Source organism: Ctenopharyngodon idella, chromosome 6 (assembly GCF_019924925.1).
Source record: "Ctenopharyngodon idella isolate HZGC_01 chromosome 6, HZGC01, whole genome shotgun sequence".
Taxonomy (NCBI): Eukaryota; Metazoa; Chordata; class Actinopteri; order Cypriniformes; family Xenocyprididae; genus Ctenopharyngodon; species Ctenopharyngodon idella.
In genome coordinates, this window is record NC_067225.1 from 27,844,838 (window position 1) to 27,866,610 (window position 21,773).

The 21,773-nt window shown below is 36.5% G+C and overlaps 2 protein-coding genes across 5 annotated transcripts; one reads left to right on the forward strand and one right to left on the reverse strand.

Moving 5' to 3' along the window:
* The first annotated feature begins 10 nt into the window (after window positions 1-10).
* On the forward strand, window positions 11-12,500 carry stau1 (staufen double-stranded RNA binding protein 1). Of its 4 annotated transcripts, none has more exons than XM_051898222.1 (15): window positions 11-209; window positions 2,300-2,644; window positions 3,610-3,731; window positions 3,813-3,993; window positions 5,354-5,504; window positions 5,646-5,817; window positions 6,147-6,242; window positions 6,420-6,632; window positions 8,053-8,196; window positions 8,389-8,535; window positions 8,875-8,950; window positions 9,097-9,422; window positions 9,509-9,631; window positions 11,358-11,437; window positions 11,586-12,500. In XM_051898222.1, exons 2-15 carry the CDS (start codon window positions 2,455-2,457, stop codon window positions 11,671-11,673), a joined length of 2,109 nt encoding a protein of 702 aa, XP_051754182.1. In that variant the 5' UTR covers window positions 11-209; window positions 2,300-2,454; the 3' UTR covers window positions 11,674-12,500. The 4 variants fall into 4 exon arrangements, with proteins under 4 accessions (XP_051754182.1, XP_051754183.1, XP_051754184.1 ...); XM_051898223.1 differs by having other exon boundaries at window positions 9,100-9,422; XM_051898224.1 differs by having other exon boundaries at window positions 3,813-3,969.
* On the reverse strand, window positions 12,029-20,537 carry rdh20 (retinol dehydrogenase 20). Its single transcript, XM_051898230.1, has 5 exons — window positions 19,128-20,537; window positions 16,263-16,361; window positions 15,985-16,133; window positions 15,273-15,404; window positions 12,029-15,100 (listed from the first exon to the last, which is right to left on the reverse strand). The coding sequence occupies exons 1-5, from the start codon at window positions 19,659-19,661 to the stop codon at window positions 14,977-14,979; spliced, it is 1,038 nt and encodes a 345-aa protein (XP_051754190.1). The 5' UTR covers window positions 19,662-20,537; the 3' UTR covers window positions 12,029-14,976.
* Window positions 20,538-21,773: the final 1,236 nt, after the last annotated feature.

Below are 21,773 nucleotides of genomic sequence, written 5' to 3' on the forward strand. Positions count from 1 at the left end.
TGGCGTGATGTCATTTCCTGGCAGGGGCGGAAAAAACGGGCTATTCTCTTTAGTGTTTGCCCTGTCTACACTCACCCTCTCTACCTCTTCCCTGTTTTTTCATACTAAACCAGTCCAGAACCCCTAAAATAGGACGAAACCGAACTGACACTACGCTTTAACATCGTAACTCATGGAGTAAATCACAACCGGGGAGAGATATAACCGAGGTGAGCTTTATTCAGCCGGAGCTTGCGGAGATGCGCGAGCTGCTAGTATGTTAGCTCGAGCCATTCATATCAATGGATCTTGTCGCATATTGTCATAGCTGCTTTTCACTGAAATTCACATGTAATATTATGCAAGCAGGGCTGATTTGGTTATGTCATGCTAGTTATATATGTATATAGTGGGTGTTTGTGTATATGGCTGGCTTCAATACTTAGCTGTGCAGGGGTAGGAGGAGCCTTGACAGCTGATATTTATTTTTCTGTTCAAATCACCAGCTTGTGCGGTATTTTTTCTTAAGAAACAAATTTATAAAAAAAAAAAAAAAATTAGACCGTATTTATTTTTTCTGTTCATATCACCAGCTTGTGCGGTCTTTTTTTTTTTTCTTTTCTTTTTTTTAATAAATGTTAAAAGTCAGTAGACAGTGTATACCAAAGTGTAGTATGTCAGATGTACATACTAATTATATTCAAGCTGTGCTAATGTTAATTTATGAAATATCAGTTTAATCTAAGTGACACTGCCTGACTGTACAGTGTTAATGGACGTTTTAACCCCTACTGTCATTTTGTCAACTTTTTTTGCATGGGCGATGTCTCTTGTTCTTATGTTCTTATGTTATTGATTAGGCTTCCAGGAATTGTCAGCCAATAAGAGCTTGTTGCCATTTTAGTGTAATATGCTGTTTTTCCATCTTGATATTTGGCATAATTGCATTAACCCTATAAAGCCTACAGCATCATATTTGATGCAAACATTTTTATAAGGCCTTTAAATTATCAACATGATCAAAACTTCGTCTTCTACATGCCTTTTGCCCTCTGATTGATATTTCATACTTTTTATCAAGTAAAAGGCCTTTTAGTTTAGTATAATTATAATGATTTTTATGAAGTAAATATAAGAATAACTTTGATATTGTTAGTAATATTTTAAGATGAATATTTACTGGACTAAAGTGACTTCATGTTAAAATGTAAGTATCAAATATGATACTACAGGTCTTTCAGGGACATTTGTTTGTATATCTGTCAATCATTGTATTGCACTGCATTATAGGTTTTGCCCACCAACATTAAAAATATTTTGAGCATACATCTCAGGATTTAAATGTCTTCTCAATAAGACATGTTGTTGGGAGATATAGTGACAACTAATATTTATACGTATGTATTTGATGCAAGTATTGTTATAAAATATCTCTGTAATAAAAATTGATTTTCACTGTAGGCTATTAGAGTTTCATATTACTTTTTGGCCATATAAATAACCGCAACTGCACCAAATTGCATATTTTTGCCCCTCTAAATAAATCAGAGGTGTATTTTTTTTTTTTTTTTTTTTTTTAATGAGTCCTTATTCTCACTATATCTTATTATATGAGCCACAAAGGCCTGATGTATCAAATATGATACAAAACATAAAACACATATGCAAACTTTTTTTATATTTTGTGTAAAGGTTCAATAAAATAGATTTTTCTGACTATTAACTAATCTTTTCCTTCTTCAAAATCTGCTAATAATTCAGCTTGAATAACTTAACTTGCACTCTTAAAACCTTTGTAAATCATTTAAATTTTGTTGCTATAAGATTCATTTGTTTATGCCGTTGGAACGCCAATCGCCATTCAAAATCTTGACAAGGCACCACTGTAATATTATTAGTCTTTTCCTCTTTTGTTTTCTTAAGTCATTATGAAAATACTATTAGTCTTATTTACTTTTATACAAAACAGTATTACATCAAAAGTGGCAGTGCATAGAAGTGAACAAGAACGATTCATTCACTTAACAAACTGTTCAAAAACATTGATTCGTTCACAGATTGTTCACTACTAATATAGATGTACACTGCAAAGACAATATTGTGCTGTGATATATGTATGCATAAAGATGCAGCTTTTCATTTACTTTAAAGTCAAATCCTAAAATCTAAGCTTACCAAATACTTTATTAACATCATTCTTTTGCTTTAGCACTGATATTTCATTTTTTGGAAATGCAAATGTATATTGATCTTTTGGTTGATTACGCATAACATAGCTATGATAACTAATCTTGATCCTTTTCATTTTTCCTCTCTGCAGGTAGAGCTTTGCAGTCGTCCTTCATTCTACAAACCCACTCGTCTCGTTCTTTCTCTTTCACATACAACCCTTCTTTAATTAAGTTCTCTTCCTACCTGACTGCAAAGTTTATACCTGGTCATTCAATCAACCCATCTTGCTATCAGCCAATCAGAATGTCACAGCTTCAGTTCCAGGCACCTGCCAACCCTGCACCCAGTGCCGCCCCTTTACAGCTGGCCCCGCCCCAACCCGGGTTCAGCATTCCCTGTGCCACTGCTCCCTTACCCTCAGAGAGTGCCAGTCACCCATTACGAAACTCCGCCCTGCCTTCTGCCTCTGCCACGCCCTTCTGCAACCCCACAGGTGGGTGATATAGTGCTTTGTGCATTTTTAGAACTTGAAAATCTGGACATTTGAATTCTTCAGTTATGCCTAGGCCCACATGGAAATCTCAAACTTTTTTGTCAAGAGTTCATTTTGATAAAACATTTTGCATTAGCAACAATGATCTAAAAATTGTCTTTTTAAGCATGCTGAAAAAAATGTACTCTACCGTTCAAAATTTTGGGGTCGGTAAGGTTTTTATTTAAAATAAATTAATATCTAGGATGCATAAAATTGATCAAATGTGAAAGTAGTAGGGTCCCCAGAGGTCGAGGCCGAAGCCGCCAAAAACTAAGTCAATTCAGAGTAACCAGTGGCCCGGTTGGCTGGGACAATAACCCTGGGCTTAAGTGTGGGCCCCCCGGGTTCACCTGGTGAACAGGTGGGGGTTTTGCTTTGGAAGTCCAAGGGTGTGGACCTCTTATAATGTTATATATAATGAACATTTATAATGTAACAAAGATTTTCTGTTTTAAAATAAATAAAGTTCTTTAAAACTTGCTATTAAACCAAAATATTAAGCAGCACAACTGTTTTCAGCATGTTTTGAGCACCGACTCAGTATATTAGAATGATGTCTAAAGAATCATGTGACACTGAAGACTGGAGTAATGATGCTGAAAATTCTGCTTTGCATCACAGGAATAAATTACATTTTAAAATATATTAATATAGAAAACAGTTTTTTTTAAACTGAAATATTTCACAATATTACATACTGTTTTCAATATATTTTTGATCAAATAAATGCAGCCTTGGTGATCATAAAAGTTTTTATTTTAAAAACATCTTACCACCAGCCCCAAATTTATGAATAGTAGTGTATTTTTCATGCTTGTTTAATGCACATGCAAAAACATCAGTACCTGGTTTTGCCCTGATAGCAAAATTATTTTCTTGGATTTTCAGTTTTAAAATGTTTCCTTTTTGATTTATTGATTTAGTATCTAACATGGCAAACCCTAAAGAGAAGACCCCAATGTGTCTGGTTAATGAGTTAGCCCGTTACAATAAGATCCAACCTGAATACAAGCTACTCAGTGAACAAGGACCAGCCCACTCCAAGGTAAGACTTGGTGCTTTACTATATACACAAAACTCAAATCTCTTCCCACCTGTTTGAACTTTCATATGGTGTCTTGGTCAGATTTTCTCAGTGCGGTTAACTCTGGGGGATCAGCACTGGGATGCAGAGGGGACCAGTATCAAAAAAGCCCAGCACTCAGCAGCATCATGTGCCCTTGCCGAAACTACTCTCCCCAAACCCAGTCACAGAAGTCCCCGCCACCCTGGCAAGAACCCAGGTGGGATCTACAAGGGCTCAGAGTGTACGTCCAATTTGGATTCTTTATCTTCTCAATAGGAGTAGTACGGAGCTCTGCACATGACATGCGGACGAAATATATATATATATATATATATATATATATATGTGTATATGTAGTGGCCACGAATTAAGAACTCGTTCTCTCGTTTTAGTAAACCATACGCACAATATAATAATCCGTTTCCTCGTTTTACTAAATCGTGTGCACGGTATAATAATTTCTTCTCTCGATTTAGTAAATTGTGGCCACATTGTACTAATTCATTCCCTCGTAGTGATTTAACTAAAACAAGGGAATGAAGTATTACAATGTGGCCATGATTTAGTAAAACGAGGGAATTAATTATATTGTGCACCTGATTTAGTAAAATGAGGGAATTAATTATTATATTGTGTGCACAGTTTACTTAAAACGAGGGATCGAATTAGTAAAATGCACTGATGTATTAGTAAGTGATGGGAATGAATTGTTAATTTGTGGCCACAGATTTCCTGCATGTCATGTGCAGGGCTCTGTAGAGTAGCACCCAAAAGTGAAAATTCTCTCATCCTCACATTGTCGAAACTTGCATGAATTGGGCTGTCGAGCTCCAAAAAAGCAAACGGTATCATAAAAGAAGTCCATATGACTTGCTTTGCTTTAGCCAGCTCTGTGTTCTGTAGAGTTTAGCTCTCACCCTAATCAAACACACCTGAACCATCTAACTAAGGTATTCAGAATTACTTGAAAATTATTGGCAGGTGTGTTGGAGCAGTGCTCTCCAGGTTTGCTATATTTACTTTAGAGACTTCAAATGTACAGTCACATGAACTATTTTCATACACGGTGAGTAGATGATCTTTGATTTTTCATTTTTGGGTGAACTATTCTTTTAAAATTCCAAATAAATGTCTACTTTTCACATATTTTAACCTTGAATACTATATATATGTTGGGGTCATCTGTCTGTATCATAGTTTTGTTTTTGTTTTATTTTTTTGAAAGAAATTAATACTTTTATTCAGCCAGGATGCATTAAATTGATTAAAAGTGACAGTAAAGATATTTAAAATGATACAAAAGACTTCTGTTTTTAAATAAATGCTGTTCTTCTGAACTTATTATTCACCAAAAATATTAAGCAAAACTACTATTTTCAATTTTGATAATAATAAGAAATGTTTCTGCCACTAAATCAGCATATTAGAATCATTACTGTAATGCTCATGTACATGCTGCTTGAAATTCACAATTAAATTAGAATACAGTTATTTTAATTTGTGAAAATGTATCAAAATATTACTGTTTTCACAGTAATAGATTGAACCCCATGAATGTCAAACAGTTGCTTGCACTGCTAACATGTATTTTTCTCATGCAGATAACGTAACCCACACTGTGGAGCTTAATGCACTTTGTATGAAGTTGGGCAAGAAGCCCATCTATAAGCCTATAGATGCCTACCATGGGATGAGACCAGCATTCAACTACAACATCAGAACACCAGGCCCTTACACGCGCTCCATGCAACAGTATGCACTTTTTATTTGAATCTATTCCTTTTGCTTATCGAATGATGCAGAATAGAAATGTTGGCTAAGACAGCCAGTGATTAATCTTTTGTTTTGGCAGAAAAACATAATACTATACTATTTCACTTTTTTCTTTATCAGTTATTACTACCCATTTCCTCCTGTGGGGCCAGTACTGTATCACATGGAGTTGTCTATCGGTGGACAACAGTTCCACGGCAAGGGCCGCACGCGTCAAGCAGCCAAACACGATGCTGCGGCCAAAGCTATCAAATATCTGCAGAAAGAGCCAATAATGCAGCAACTGGCTGAAGTGAGAGTTTATACTTATGACTTTTCTTATATCAATTCTCGCGTTTTTCTTTGTGAAATGTAGTTTGTAGACCAGACAGAGCTGTCAGCGATTCTTCCTATTGCCCTACTGTCACCAATCTGTCGTGTAATGTGCACAAAACAGCAACTAAATGGTACCCCAGACAGTCATGTAGTGTGAGAAGAACAGCGTTCCGACAACTTTGAAAATCGTGCCATGTGTACCCAGCATTAGTTATTCTTCCAAAAGAGCTGTTCTCAGTTTTTGAACCTAGTAAATTCAAGCAAAATACATTTATCTGATCTATTTTGTTAAATCATGTCATGTAGATGAAAGAAGAGCCAGTACAAGAAAACCTTAACAAGTCTGAGATCAGCCAAGTGTTCGAGATTGCACTGAAGCGCAACTTGCCTGTGAATTTCGAGGTATGTCATGATCCCATCATGCATAGGCTACAAATATGCAAAAAATACTTTCATGCACACTATAATTTAGCAAAGTCTTGCATGTAGAAGATGCATATCTCTGTATATCAGTGGAAAGGCAATAATGTCCAAACCACAAATTGCTCACTGTTCTTTAATTCTCCTCCCTGTATACAGGTGCTAAAAGAGACTGGGCCTCCTCACATGAAGAGCTTCGTGGTGAGGGTAACAGTGGGCGAGTTTTCAGGGGAGGGGGAGGGCAAAAGCAAGAAGATCGCCAAGAAGCTAGCTGCCATCGCTGTGCTGGAGGAGCTCCGCAGACTGCCTCAACTACCTGTTACAGACAAGATACCACTACGCATTAAAAAGAAAAGCAAGTCCATTATTAAGGTAGATGATGACTTAGACTGGCTGGGTTAGTTTGATGGCTAGAGTGCTGTTCTGTTCAAAAACTCAAACATCTTTGCTAATAAATATTAAATAAAGTAATTGATTGGCCTATTAAAATGTTAAACATTAATGTAATAATTAAAGCACCAAGTTAGAGGGTTCTTTCTAGTTATAGACCAGTATATCAGCCTGGGAAGTTAATCATCTTTTTTAGCGATTTATATTTAATTCAGAGATTATTTAATTGGCCAATAACTGCTTGATTGGCCAATTAGCGAAAGTGATCATTTTGCTTCATTTTATTCCAAAATTTACCAACTGCCTTAATGGATAATTATTTGCATATTCTTTAGTGATTTAAAATACTGTTGAAAAGTTTGGGGTCAGTAACATTTTTTTGTTGTTGTTGTTGTTTTTGAAAGAAGTCTCTTATGCTAACCAAGGCTGCATTTATTTGATGACACAGTAAATCTGTAATATTGTGAATTATTATTATTATTACAATTTAAAATAACTGTTGTAATTTATTCCTTTCAGCAGTCATTATTCCATTCTTCAGTGTCACATGATCCTTCAGAAATCATTCTAATATGCTGATTTGGTGCTCAAGAAACATTTTTATATTATTATCAATGTTGAAAACAGCTGTGCTGCTTAATATTTTTGTAGAAATCGTGATACATTTTCTCAAGATTCTTTGATTAGATACCAACGAACAGCATTTATTTGAAATAGAAATCTTTAGCATTATAATTGTCACTTTTGATCAATTTAATGTGTTGCCGCTAAATGAAAGTATTAATTTCGGTAAAAGTTGTTTTAGATATGGATGAATTCCTTTGTGTAAATATCAAATTTTGACAGTTTAACTGAAATACCATTCTGTGTGTTTTTGTGTTCATTGAAGTAAAGGTGCAGTGTGTAAATTTTAGCGGCATCTAGTGGTGAGGTTGCGAATTGCAATATAGAGAAGCTATGGTGGCCAACACAGGACAAAGATGTCGTCGTCTAAGCAGCAGAGAGTAGCGAGTCAAGCAAACGCGCTCTGTAGAGCAGTTTGTCCGTTTAGGGCTACTGTAGAAACATGCCGGCGCAAAATGGCGACTTCCATGTAAGGGGACCTGCAGTGTATGTAGATAGAAATGACTCATTCTAAGGTAATAAAAACATAACGGTTCATTATGTAAGGTCTTTATACACCACTGAAAACATAGTTATGTATATTATATTGCATTTCTGTCAATAGATTGTCCTAAACACATTGCACCTTTAAGTAAATTAAATTATTGCCCCTTTCATCATATTCTCATTAATCTAAATGCATTGATCAAGTCTTTCTGAATGTATACATTGTATAAAATGTGTCAATATATATTTCTCTTTTTTTTTTTTTTTTTACAAATCTCGCACCCGCTCTCAGCTGCAGACCAGTCCAGAGTATGGTCAGGGCATGAACCCCATCAGCAGACTGGCTCAAATCCAGCAGGCTAAGAAAGAAAAAGAGCCTGAGTACACCTTAGTTACGGAGAGAGGTCTGCCTCGACGCAGGGAGTTTGTCATGCAGGTACTCCATCAGAGAGAAGACTCTGTTCTCTGACTCAGCGTTTTTATAATAGTTCAGTGCACATTTTGTGTGAAGGCCATGTTCTTCTGGCCATCATTTTCATCTACAACCTGCAAAATTGCTTCTTGTCAGAAATGTTTCCGGAAAAGTAACGTGCCTCTGTATCACTTTCTGTTTTTTTTTCTTGCTCAGGTGTCAGTTGCAGGTCAGAATGCAGAGGGAATGGGTCCTAGTAAAAAAGTGGCCAAGCGAAATGCAGCCGAGAAGATGCTGGAGCTTCTGGGCTTCAAAGTGCCTCAGCCACAACCACCCAAACCGGCATTGAAAACAGATGAGAAAGTGAGCGTATGCTTATTAACAGCATTTAAATGGCATCCTAATAATCTTATCACCTAATAATTTCATCACCCAGCAGAAATTTTCTAATACAGGATTTTTTTTTAATTTTTTTTTTTTTTTTTTTACAATTGCTATATATTTGGAAGGGGATCCCTGACAAGGGGATCATCCTTGGATTTATTATCCAGAAAATGAAATGATCATGTACTCATTCTCATCTTGTTCCAAGCCTTTTCCAACTTTCTTTCCATTATGGAGCACAAACAGAAACATATGAGTGTCAACTAAAAGTGTTAGTGTAAACAGTTATAAAGTACTTTTTCATTTGTCTTTGTAAAGGCACCTGCTAAGAAACCTGGAGATGGACGAAAAGTGACCTTCTTTGAACCGGGATCTGTGGAAAAGGCCGGTCTTGGTATGTGTTATCTAGTCATTTGTCATATTCAGCTATCATCATTATGGATGTGGTCACATGTACATGGTCCTTGTGTCATATTACAAGCTCATTGTTTATTTTAGTGAATATTTATTGCTTGCGATTGACTCTTGCGTTTCTCAAAGCAGTCAATAAGGAGGAGGATTTCCGACTTCCCTTTCTCAGCCATCAGCAGCTTCCTGCTGGCATTTTACCCATGGTGCCTGAGGTGGCACAGGCGGTGGGTGCCAACCAGGGACCCCATGCAAAAGACTATGGTCGCACAGCTGCCCCCAACCCAGCCAAGGCCACAGTAACGGCCATGATTGCCAATGAGCTGCTGTACGCTGGCACGTCCCCGACTGCGGAGGGTATACTAAAGACCAAAAACAGCTTGGCACACAGACCCCATGGACCCCTTACCAGACCATCCGAACAGCTCAGCTACCTGGCCACTGTACAGGGATTACAGGTATTGAATATAATAATAAACGTACACTTATCCACCCCAATGATGTCGCTCAACCAATCTGTATTTTTTTTTTTTTTTTGGCACAGGTTGAATATAAAGACTTTCCCAAAAATAACAAGAATGAGTTTGTGTCTCTGATCAACTGCTCCTCTCAGCCCCCTCTCATCAGCCATGGCATTGGCAAGGATGTGGAGTCCTGCCATGACATGGTAAGTATTATATGAATCTTTTTTTATTTTTTTTTATTAATACATTTATTCAGCAAGGAGGCATTAATTTGTTCAAAAGTGGAAGTTAAGGAGATGTTTACATGACAGTGATGTACTAAAAACGGAAAAGTTTTTCACTTACAGATGACAACGTTGTCAAAATGATCCCCATTTACACAAACCCACGAAAATGACTAAAAACGCTGTATTATGCATGCCAGGCCAGTAGTTGGCAATGTCACTTTGTAAAGAAACACTGCCCGCATATAGACTGAACACATAATACACATGACGTCATCGTTTTCACAAATGTGCATTTTTGTAGTTTACACAGAGACGATAACGGTATTGTTTTCAAAAACTTGCACAAAGTTTGCGTTTTCAGTCCCCCAAAATGCAGTTGTGTAAATGAATGGCCAAAATGCATAAAAAGTTTTAAGTTTTTAGTTGAAAACTGTTTCATGTAAACAGCCCCTTAGACATATGGTGCCAGATTTACTAAACAGGGCAAATTAGCGTGAGACTGCAATCCCATAGAAGCACCGATGGGAGTGGAAAGTTTTTGCGGGTGATCTACAGACAATGCACACATTAAAGAACACTGATGCAGCTAGATCATTTCCGTAATGACCAACGCAATCTACCAAGAGCAACGCAAGTTAGCGTAGGCAAATTAACTCTTGACTACAACATTCATAAGCAGTGCTTTTATTGCTTGTTTCTGCTCTTTTTGGCATGTGTTTTGATCCGGAGATTCTCTACTCATTCAGAAGATGTGTAATAGCGCCCCCCACCGTATAACAGTGAAAACACAGAAAGCCGTAAAATTCCTTCAATGGCAGGGAAAGAAAAAATTATGTGGCTTGGTAATTGATGTTTTCGGATAACAACTTCTGCCATTCCAAATAAATTAACACGAGTGGAGAAAATTATCTCTCCTCTACCACACGCTCTCTCTGTTCCCTGTGATACTCCAACTATCGCAGCCATGTCAAGTGCAGAATGGGTTAAGACATGCTTTTTTTGGGCATTAAATAATGGCATAAATACCAGTAAATTGACTACCACAAACATTAGTAAATCACGTTGCATGGTTCATTTAAATCTCATCCCATAAATTTTGCATCTGAAAGTGAAACCCCTACAAAGGCACATATAATAAGGTCAGCCACAAAAATAACTGTGTCCATGCCTTTTCATTGCTAATTTCTCACTGCATGTCTTTAGAAATCCTGACAGTAGTTTTTAACGGCAAAAAAGGGTTTGCGCTAGATCTGGCCCTTATAATGTTACAAATTTCTATTTCCAATAAATGTTGTTCTCTTAAACTTTCTACTAATCGAATAATCCTGAAAAATGAATGTATCAGTTTCCACAAAATATTAAGCAGCAAAACTGTTTAACATTAATATTAATAAGAAATGCTTCTTGAGCACAAAATATATTAAAATGACTTATAAAAGAATCATGTGACACTGAAAACTGGAGTAATGGCTGCGGAACCTCTGAGTTAATCTAAAATTGCAGTAATTTTTCACACTATTACTGTTTTTACTGTATTTCTGCTCAAATAAATGCAGCCTTGGCGAGCATAAAAGACTTCTTTCCAAAACGTTTAAAAGTCTTAACACACAAACTTGAGTGGTAGTGTACTTTAAAGGTTACCATAGAAGATGTGTCTCTACTTGTACCTTGTTTACTGCAATGGCTATTTCTCTCTGGACAGGCTGCTTTGAACATCCTGAAGCTCCTGTCAGAACTTGACCAGCAGTCCAACGAGCGTACAGCTAATGGACCAATGTCGGGGTCAGTATCATATGGTCTTATTATCTGTTTTACAACATGAACTGGTTGTATTAATGTTGGCATGCACTCACAGTAATGTTCTTTGTAGATGCCTTCCAAAGTGATTTGAACACTTTTTTTAGAATTTTTCTCATCTCCGCCTCCACAGGTGCAACAAACAGGACCTAGAGGGCGATGCATTATTAAAACCGGCTAACTCAAGCACCATCGGAAAGACTCTGGATGGCACAGTGTAGAATTGACTATTTAATTGGTCGTTTTATTTGCGAAACACTAGAGAAAAGTCAGAAGCAGAGTTTTGATTGGCTGCTCAAAAAGGCCTTTAAGTAATTCTGAATTTATCTTAGACTTAAATGGATTTAAAGTATTCAAAACTCACAGTTAAACAAGGTTGAGAGATATTGATGTTGTTTAATTGTGCACATGCGGTGACACATTTTTAAACGCTAAGGCTTTGGAAAAGTCGCCTCATCATATCCACTGAAGTGGTGGTTTTGTTTTCGTTGTTACATTGTAAAATGATTATCGTGAAGTTTGACTTGAGTAGATTGGCTTTTCTTCGTTGTTCCAAGGAAGTCATGTTTTCAGTGGTTTTTTTTTTTTTTTCTCGCTTTTATTTTTCTATTTTATTTTTAACGTTGTATTATAGGAACCCAGCGCGTTGGGTTGTATTAGCGCTATTGTGAAGTGCAGTATAAAACCCCGTTGAAGGATATGATGAAGCTCTCGAACATGTCTCTGCTGTGGCGGTTTTTCTCCAGTGCTTTTTGAGTTGCAATGACGACCATAACGCTCTCAAAAAAAAAAAAAAAATTTCATCTACATTTTCATGTAGGTCTGGGAAAATGTTATTGTGACTTCAGTGTAGAGCGTGTGGTGGTGTTTTTTTGTTTTGTATGTGTGAGTGAGTGAATGTATGTATAAAGCACGATGATGTTCAGTCATGTCAGTTAAACTGATGCATTCTCCTGTCAGTGTTGACCCCACCCACTCTCTGCCAGTTGCATCCTGTTTTCCTCATGGAATATGAGTAAAAATGATGTGCCTCTTGCACAAAAAAAAACTGTGTGCGCGTGTTCTGTAAATGCTATAATCCGGGATCTCATGGTCATGGAAAACCAGGCAAGCAAGCCAGGGAAGTTTGCTGGGAATTTTAAAATTGAAATTTGAGTACAATTTCAGTTAAATGTTGGTAGTTTGTTTTTTTTTAACTAAGAGAAATCAAAAATTACTGGTAAAAGTAATGTAAATAGTCTGGGCATTCTGTATAAATAGGGCCAAGAGTGAGCAGTGTTGAGGAAAGTTACTTTTAAAAGTAATGTATTACAATATTGAGTTACTCCCTTAAAAAAGATTTTTAACATCATTTAACATTACTTAGTTACTTTTTATGGGAAGCAATGTGTTAAATTACTTTTTCTCATCTAGGCTGGGCTTGTTTGTTTGTTTGTTTTTAAAAAAAAAAAAAGTTCATTTTTGGCAAATGTTAAAGGTCCTTTCACACCAAAACTGAAATGAATAAGCCTCAGGCAGAAGGAAATGCAAATTCACACAGTAGAGGGCGCAGCTCAAACAAATCTTTCAGCTGTGCTGCTATTCTGAATTGCAGAAGATTAGGACGCAAGAGAAGAAAGTTCAACACTCTTACTTAAGCAATAAAAAAAAAAAAAATAATAATTAATTCAAATGTGATGTTTAACAAGACATTTTTGCTTATTAGTATGATTGAATTGGAACGTTGAAAGTCAGCAGAAAAGACAATGTTTAGTTAAAGTGAGATTTAAATACATAAAGGCCTGGGGCCTGTACCATGATGGTAGTTGAACAAACTCAGGGTTATAGGATTAGTTTCGAGTTGACAAAACCAAACCACTCCAATCCGGCTTTGTTGGTACCATGATGCTGATCATCAACTTTCTCTGTCAACTCAGGCTTTGATCCTGAGTTTGTGGAGCGTGTGCACATGAATGCGTGACATCAGTGGTGAACAGCCAATCACATGCCTTGCAACAGAGAGAAACTCTGATTCACTTCTCGTGAGAGAGCCAGCAACAGATAACTCTTTAAAAATGACTACATAACCTTACATGTTTGAGTCTCTATTGCTGTATGTAATAAACTATATAAATACTTGACAATTTTCACTTGCTCTGATAGAGCAAGATAATTTCTTTTATTTGTCCTTTTTCATGGACAAGTTTCTTCTTTAGTGTAAATGTGTTTAAATTCTTCATTTTCTTCAGCAAAAGAGTTTTGAATCGCGTTGACTCTCTCGCGAGAAGTAAATCAGTTTCTTTCTGTTGCAAGGCATGTGATTGGCTGTTTGCCACTGATGTCACGCATTCATGTGCACGCGCTCCACAAACTCAGGATCAAAGCCTGAGTTGACAGAGAAAGTTGATGATCAGCATCATGGTACCAACAAAGCCGGATTGGAGTGGTTTGGTTTTGTCAACTTGAAACTAATCCTATAACCCTGAGTTTGTTCAACTACCATCATGGTACAGGCCCCTGGTTTCACAGACAGGGTTTAGCCTAAGCCAGGATTAGGCCTTAGTTCAATTAGGGCATTTAAGTATCTTTTATAAACGTACCCTAGAATAAAACATTACTGGTGTGCATCTTGAGACAAAACAATGGCATTGACATATTTTAAGATTCTAGGACTAGCTTAAGCCTTGTCTGTGTAACCAGGGGAAAAAATATACGTGTAATTTAACATTAATTATTGCAGATGAGTAATATTCTGAGTTTGCGTTTCGTTCATCCATTTTGAGGAATACTGAATCTGTTTTTGTGCAAGTGAGATGAGTAAATGCATGCTCACATTTAGTCTAGAACTACAATAGCCATCATGTTTACACGGCGCACACAACACCTCTGCACTTACGATTTCTCTCAGGATAGGAACAGGAGAGCAGTCAGTTAGTAAATGGGAAAACAAAGTAACTTGCATTACTTATTTGAAAAATGAAACTGAAAAAGTAATGCGTTACTTTACTAGTTACTTGAAAAAAGTAATCTGATTACGTAACTCATGTTACTTTTAATGTGTTACCTCCGACACTGACCGTGAGTGTGTGAAAAGAATGTGGAACTTGCATTTTGTTTTATGTTTTTATGATCAAGTACAACAAGCTATTGATTTCAATATAATTGAAAGCCAAGGGGAAAAAACATCTGCACACATTGAGTTAAATATTCATATATATATATATATATATATATATATAGTATTTAAATAGGTATCATGCCCAACGACTTGCTCTGTCCAGTCCCAATCCAGTTGCATAAAAAACAAATTTCAGATGTGAACCATATCAGTGTTTGCTGAACAGCTCACCCATGACTGATTAGCCAGCCTGAAAAACACATCACAGCTGAATTGGGCCTAGAGGACCAGAAGATACCCATTTCACTTCAAACACTGATTTACCCACACATCCATAATAATATAAACTAAGTAACATTAAAAAGAATATTTCACACATTATTTGCTGCTCAAAAAAGACCAGTCAAATCTGTAGTGTTCCAGATGTTTAAGCAGCCTTTATTGGTCCATTGGCTGCTCTTTTCTTCCTCATGGCCTCAATGAATGGGTACATGCACTGGTCTGAACCCATAAAGCGATATGTCACCACATTGGATTCCCATGGAAACAGGCTGCAAAGACAAGATGTCATTCAAGTAAAATGCTGATGTGTAGGGCATCAAGGTTTGCTATTTTAAAAACAGCAAGAATGTGTATGGTGCTATAAATGAGGCAGAATTATTTAGTGATGCAGATGTGAATAGAAATAAGTCTTCAAGCATGTTGATGTTGGTCTGTACTCACGCTCTGGCCAGGAAGGGCAGGTAGGTTAGTCTGGGGATGCACACTAGTGGCTGGTCTATGAGAATGGCATTCATAGCCTGCTGTACACAGTACAAGGGCTCCAGTGGAGGCAGGATCAGTTCAACCTCTTCCCTGTAGGGGGAGAAAAACTGCAAGAGCTGAGTACTATGAAGGGCTATTTACTGTAATTTACACTTTCATTGTAGACCTTAAGTACAATGTACTTGATGTGACTTAACACAATACAATACAATGCAATGTATTTACTTAATCACTTAAAACTTATTCAGCAAGGATGCACTGAATTGATCAAAAGTGACAAGAAATAATTTATAATGTTATAATGTTACAAATGATTTCTGTTTCAAATATTTGTCCTTTTTAACTTTCTATTCATCATACAATCCCGAAAAAAATGTATCAAGCTGCACTGTTTTCAACCTTGATAATAAGAAATGTTTCTTGAGAACCAAATCAGCATATACATTTCTGAAGGATCATGTGACACTAAAGACTGGAGTAATGCTGCTGAAAATTCAGCTTTGCATCACAGGAGTAAATTACATTTTAAAATATATTAAAATAGAAAACAGCTATTTTAAATTAATTTACTTTTTATTTTTTGTTTAAATAAATGCAGCCTTCTTGAGCATAAGAGACTTTCAAAAACACAAAGTCTTACGACCCCAACCATTCGAAAGAGTACACTGACCTAATCCTGCAGCCATCAAACATGCCAGTGTCCACAACATAAGGGCACACAAGAGTGGTCTTCACTCCATCCACGTCCTCTTCTGTCAACAGTTCGTGGGCCAGAGACTCATGAAACCCCACCGCAGCAAACTTACTGGCACAGTAATCCTAAAATTCACACATACAAACAACAGTAGTTTAATGGCATGACAATTAGGAATAAATCAAACATTTTAAAGGTGGGTTTTGAATACTATGAAAAATGAGCCCCTTTTACTCAACTGCTGTCCATCTCACCTCTACACAGGCTGTGCTGAAGAGTCCAAGGACACTGGCTATAGTGATGATGTGGCCATGATTATTGGCCTTCATCTGAGGGAGGAACGCCTTCACAGTCTACATGCAGAAAAACAAAATAAAGTAGTTTGATATAGATATAGCCTTAAAGTCATAGTTCACCTTAAAGTGTCCCTTTGCTATTTTAAAGGTCCCTTATTTTGTTTTGGAGGTCTCCTACAATAGTTTTACATGCATCCAAGGTCAAAAAACAGTTTTCTCACTCTCAACAGTTTTTTCTAGTTTTCTCATAATACATAGTGCAACATCAACTTTTTTCTCACAGTGTCTGAAGCGGTTCGATAAAGGATTCGGTCTCTTTAAACCCCTCCTTTCCGAAAGCGTACTCTGCTCTGATTGGTCAGATGGCCCAGTCTGTTGTGACCGAATGAAACGCACAATTGTGAATGAAACACCCAATTACCATATCTGAATTTCAGATCAAGCTCTTAATACACAGTGATAAGAAACAGTAATGATGGAGCTGGTTTTACCGTATCAGTTCGAGCCAAAGTCCTCATCCTTTGGAAGTGCATGCAAAGTGGATTTGCTTTCATAGTGCAGAAAATAGCATCTTCTCGACATGTTGACACACACAAGAACCACACACTTCCAGGCCTCAGCTACAACTACAGTGTTTGAGAGCGGGTCAAAATAGACGTTGTTTGTTGGCATTATGCAAATTTGTTACAAACCAATGTAGGTTCGTGCAGGAAGTAAAACTGGAATTACTGATGACTTTGTTTCAGCCCATTCAGAATTGGTTCTTTCTTTGGGAGATAATATCTCCATTTATCGTGCAATTTGATCTTTGTAAACCTTGTAGACATTCACAAACAGCTATATTACACACTACATGAACGGTAATATCAGAAAAAGCATAATAGAGGCACTTTAAAATGAAACTTCTGTCATTCTAAATCCACATGCTGTTTGTTTTTCTGTTGAACACAAACTGAGAATTCTATAAGAATCTTCATGCAGCTCTAAGAAAGCACCATAAAATAAAAACTCCTTAACAGTACATTACTCGTTCGCTTTATTCTAAGACTTCTGAAGACATACGATAGCTTTGTGTGAGGAAGAGATTGAAATTTAAGTTGTTATTCACTGATAATCCTCCCCACAGGCAAAGATCTGAAATCTCATTTGATTTGGTTAGAAATAAGATTTCTCAGATGTTCAGTTATATCATAACCGAAGGCATATGAAATGAAAGAGATTTCAGAGCTTTGGCAGAGGGTGTTTTTATGATGGGGGTTTTTGTGTGTCCTTTTTGGAGATTGAGAGCCATTATTATTATTATGAATAGCTGCATGAAGGTTCTTTAAAAAAAATTTCAGATTTTTCCCACATAAAAATAACAACATATGTATATGGAAAAACATAAGTATCTTACAGAGACCAAACTCACTACCATTTTCAAGGCACTAACAAAAAAGTAACTCCAAGGATTTTTAGAAATGTACTATGGTAGTACCATGGTATTCTTTGTATTTGAATATGGTAATCATTAGTTGATAAATCAATGATAAATCGGATGCTGAAATAATAAATCAAATTCTCAAATTGGCTTCTCAAATGATATCAAATGCATTAACGTGATAATGTAGATAAAAGTGTCTGTCTATTGAATACATCTAAATGCAAAGAACCATAGTATCACCATTACTGGTTGTTACGATCTCTTTTTTGCATCCAGTGCACACACACATCAGCTCAATGCTAATGTGCAGGCTGCTAAAAGATTGCTCAATGTAAGCATTAATCCACTTCATACGTGGTCACGGTTATTTGCATTAAGAGGATCAGTGAGACCTTCGTTAGGGAATAATATGTTTACATCAGAGAAAGGCTGTAAATAAGGCTAAGGGGATAAAATCAGGTAATTCCCACATCATGCGTTCTATGCATATCAAGTGATACAAAGGCAAAGCAGCTTTACTTACTTCTAATTCATTTGTCATATTTGTCAAACTTTGGCATGAATGTGGAATGTATGTCAGTATAGTACAAGGTGTTCACATGGCATTGTACTATAATTCTCATCATTTTCAGCTTAGAAGATTCAGTAATGATTTATTTTAAGCATCTTTTTACTTCAAAGTCTATTGTGTGTTTTTTTGTTTTGTTTTGTTTTTTTGTGACTCATTACATGAACATTTATGCAAACTCAAAGCAACTAACGGAGAATTCAAGGTGAGGTATAAATTTTATAAGTTCATGCATTCTCTAGGAGTTGAAACCATGACTTCAGTGTTGCTAGAGTCGTGTTCTACTATTACAGGAAAATTATGTATTATAATGATTGAAAATTACTTATTAAAATGATTGAAAAGTACATATACTTTAAAAAAAAATTAAGATAAACATATTTTGGTCACATTTGGATGTATATTTGACTTTCTGGTTGTCAAACTTAACCCCCATGGGATTTTCTTTTCCACAAAAATGCTACAGTGGTTAATGTTATAGCATTGGAGTAAAACTTACTGACTTAATTTGCTCACACAGGGTATAACAACTTCCTAAAATATTTTTTGATATTTGTGTTGTGTTGGTGGGTTTGGTGTTTACACCTTACACTTGAATATCCTTGAATGAACTATTTTCACTCAAAAGCTGAGGTGAATCAATGGATCAATGGGTGATAGTATAATGAAGGATTTACAACGTAAAAAACGTCGTAAAATGCTGCTCGTTTAAAAAAAAAAAAAACATCACACACCTTGTGACCAGGAAAATTGCAAAAATGTCTAAATAAATAATTTGTTTGAACTTTGAAGGTACCATTTTTGATATTTTACTTCAAACTTACAATCTTACCCAGAAGAGGGCGTGGCAGTTTACTTTCAGCGTCCTCTCCACCATGGTATCGGGGCAGTCCAGGAGTCTCTCACCGGCCACAACCCCGGCATTGTTCACCAAGTAGGTCACATCCCTTCCCACCTCCTTCCGTACCTGCTCGGCTGTGCGGTAGACTTCTTCCCGGTTTGTCACGTCCACCGTGTACGCATGTGCCTGGCCCCCTTGCGCCCTCACCATCTTGGCTGTCTCCTCATTAGTTTCTCTGTTGATGTCCCACAGCACCACTTCTGCACCGTGTTTCGAGAACTCCAGGGCGAACAGGCGGCCCAGCGCTCCTCCAGAGCCGGTTATTAGCACCAACTCGCCGTCTATGGGCTTCGTACGTGGCCTCAGCACGATCCGCAGACAAGAGCGCAGGATGAAGTACACTACGTCCAGCAGCATCACTTGTAAATCCATTAGGAAGATCATGGTGCCCAGGTAGATGTGTGTGATTGTTTGAGGGAGTGAGTGAGACAGCCAGGCTTGTTTCCCTGTATCTGGACTAGCCATGCCTTTCCCTCAGAAGCTGTTTAAATACTCCCGTACTCAGGATTAGGCGAAAATACCTCAAGCCACAAATTAAACTACTTTTGCTGTGAGAAAAGGCCTACTGCAAGACAGTACGGTGCCTAAGGGGACATGGTGATGGAAAAAAAATGAGCTGCTCGCAATGTGTTCCTCCGAGAAACTTAAAGTTTCTCGTGGGAACAAAAAGTCTTCTAAGAGAAAGGAAAATCTTTAAAAAAAAAATAAAAAATAAAAAAAAATAGTTTTCCTGAGCTAACAAAAATATTCTAAGAACATTTTGCTAACTTTTTCATTGAGTTAGGAAAATGTTATTTTTGAATATTCTCTGAACTAATTTTAGAAGGAATACTTTTACTGGAGTAATAATTCATCAGGGTGTCTGTACTGTACAGAATTTGTGTACACCACCATTGCATAAAATTATAGGAAATATAATGAAAATAAACTGATTCTGAATATGTTAAAGAAGAGAGGCGCAGTTCTGCTTCTATAAATCTATAGCAATTATCATGCAAGTAGGCCTATAGCAACAGCTTGAATGGACTATAAATTTCAGCAATGGTAATACTGCAATATTACATCAAAACATATACCTTAAAACACTATGAATACCCCCATTCACACACATTTATAGTCCTAACTAATCAATTCAAACTTGCTCTGATTTGCTGACTAACCAGCAGTGCCACAATATTATTGTTGATAATGTGATCTCATACTGTAACCTATGCTAAAAAAGCCACACTAAAATATAATAGAGCAGCACTGAGTTCCCTGAACCACAAAAACAATCCACTGTGGACATTTGAAAACCTATATATATTAATATATACTAACTGATATATTAGTCCTTACTAAGCTTTGTGTGCCGAAATACATTTTAGGGGCCAACTCTTCTTTTATCATTAAAAGAGTGGAATCACATGGGACTATGGAAGTGTTTGTGCAGTAAGGAGATTATGTGTGCATGTAGCATTAATCTGGGTTGGTTATGCTTTTGTAAGGCAATGCAATTCTTGCATGTTTAGTCTTGTTTATTTATGGACAAAGCACTGTAGTCATCCTGGATGGATCAAAGGTCTCCACCAGGCACTGCATGTGTTAAGTCATCTTAACCTCGCTTTTCAAACCTGCAAATGTCAAATTAGTATTTATTATAATTATATTTTACATAGTTAAATTACATTAATATACTTTAGACACACAGATATATCACAGAGAAAATCGGAGTGTTTTTGATATTAAAAATCTAATAATCACATATGGTCAAAACCAGTGTTGGGGGTAACGCATTACAAGTAACACAAGTAATGTAATCAGATTACTTTTCCAAGTAACTGTAAAGTAATGCATTACATTTAAATTTACAACAGAATATCTGAGTTACCTTTTCAAATAAGTAATGCAAGTTACTTTGTTTTCCCATTTATTGACTGACAGCTCTCTTGTTCCCATGTTGAGAGAAATCGTGAGTGCAAAGGTGTTGTGTGCGCTGTGTGAACATGATGGTTATTGTAGTTCTAGACTAACTGTGAACATGGATTTACTTGTCTCATTTGCACAGATTTTGTATTTTTTTTTTATTGCTAAAATAAGAGTGTTGAACGTTCTTCTCCATGCGTCTTATTCTTCTGCAATCCAGAATGGCTGCACAGCTAAAAGGTTTGAGCTGCGCCCTCTACTGTACAGGAGTGAATTTGCATTTCCTTCTGCCTGAGACTTATTCATTTCACTTATTGTGTGAAAGGGCCTTTACATTTGCCAAAAATAGAACTTAAAAAAAAAAAAAAAAAAAAAAAAAAATTATAAAAAAAACCAAACAAGCCCAGATCAGGTGAGAAAAAGTAACACAAAAATAACGCAACACATTACATTCCACAAAAAGTAACTAAGTAATGCAATTAGTTACTATAGGGAGTAATGCAATATTGTAATGTATAACTTTTAAAAGTAACTTTCCCAAACACTGGTAAAAACTTATTTTAAGATAACAGCATTTTTGAGTGTAAGTGTATTGTTATTCTCTAAACGAAGCACAATTAAAGTACAAGGACCTAGAATATAAATTAATTCTACTTGAGACAAAAAAAGAAC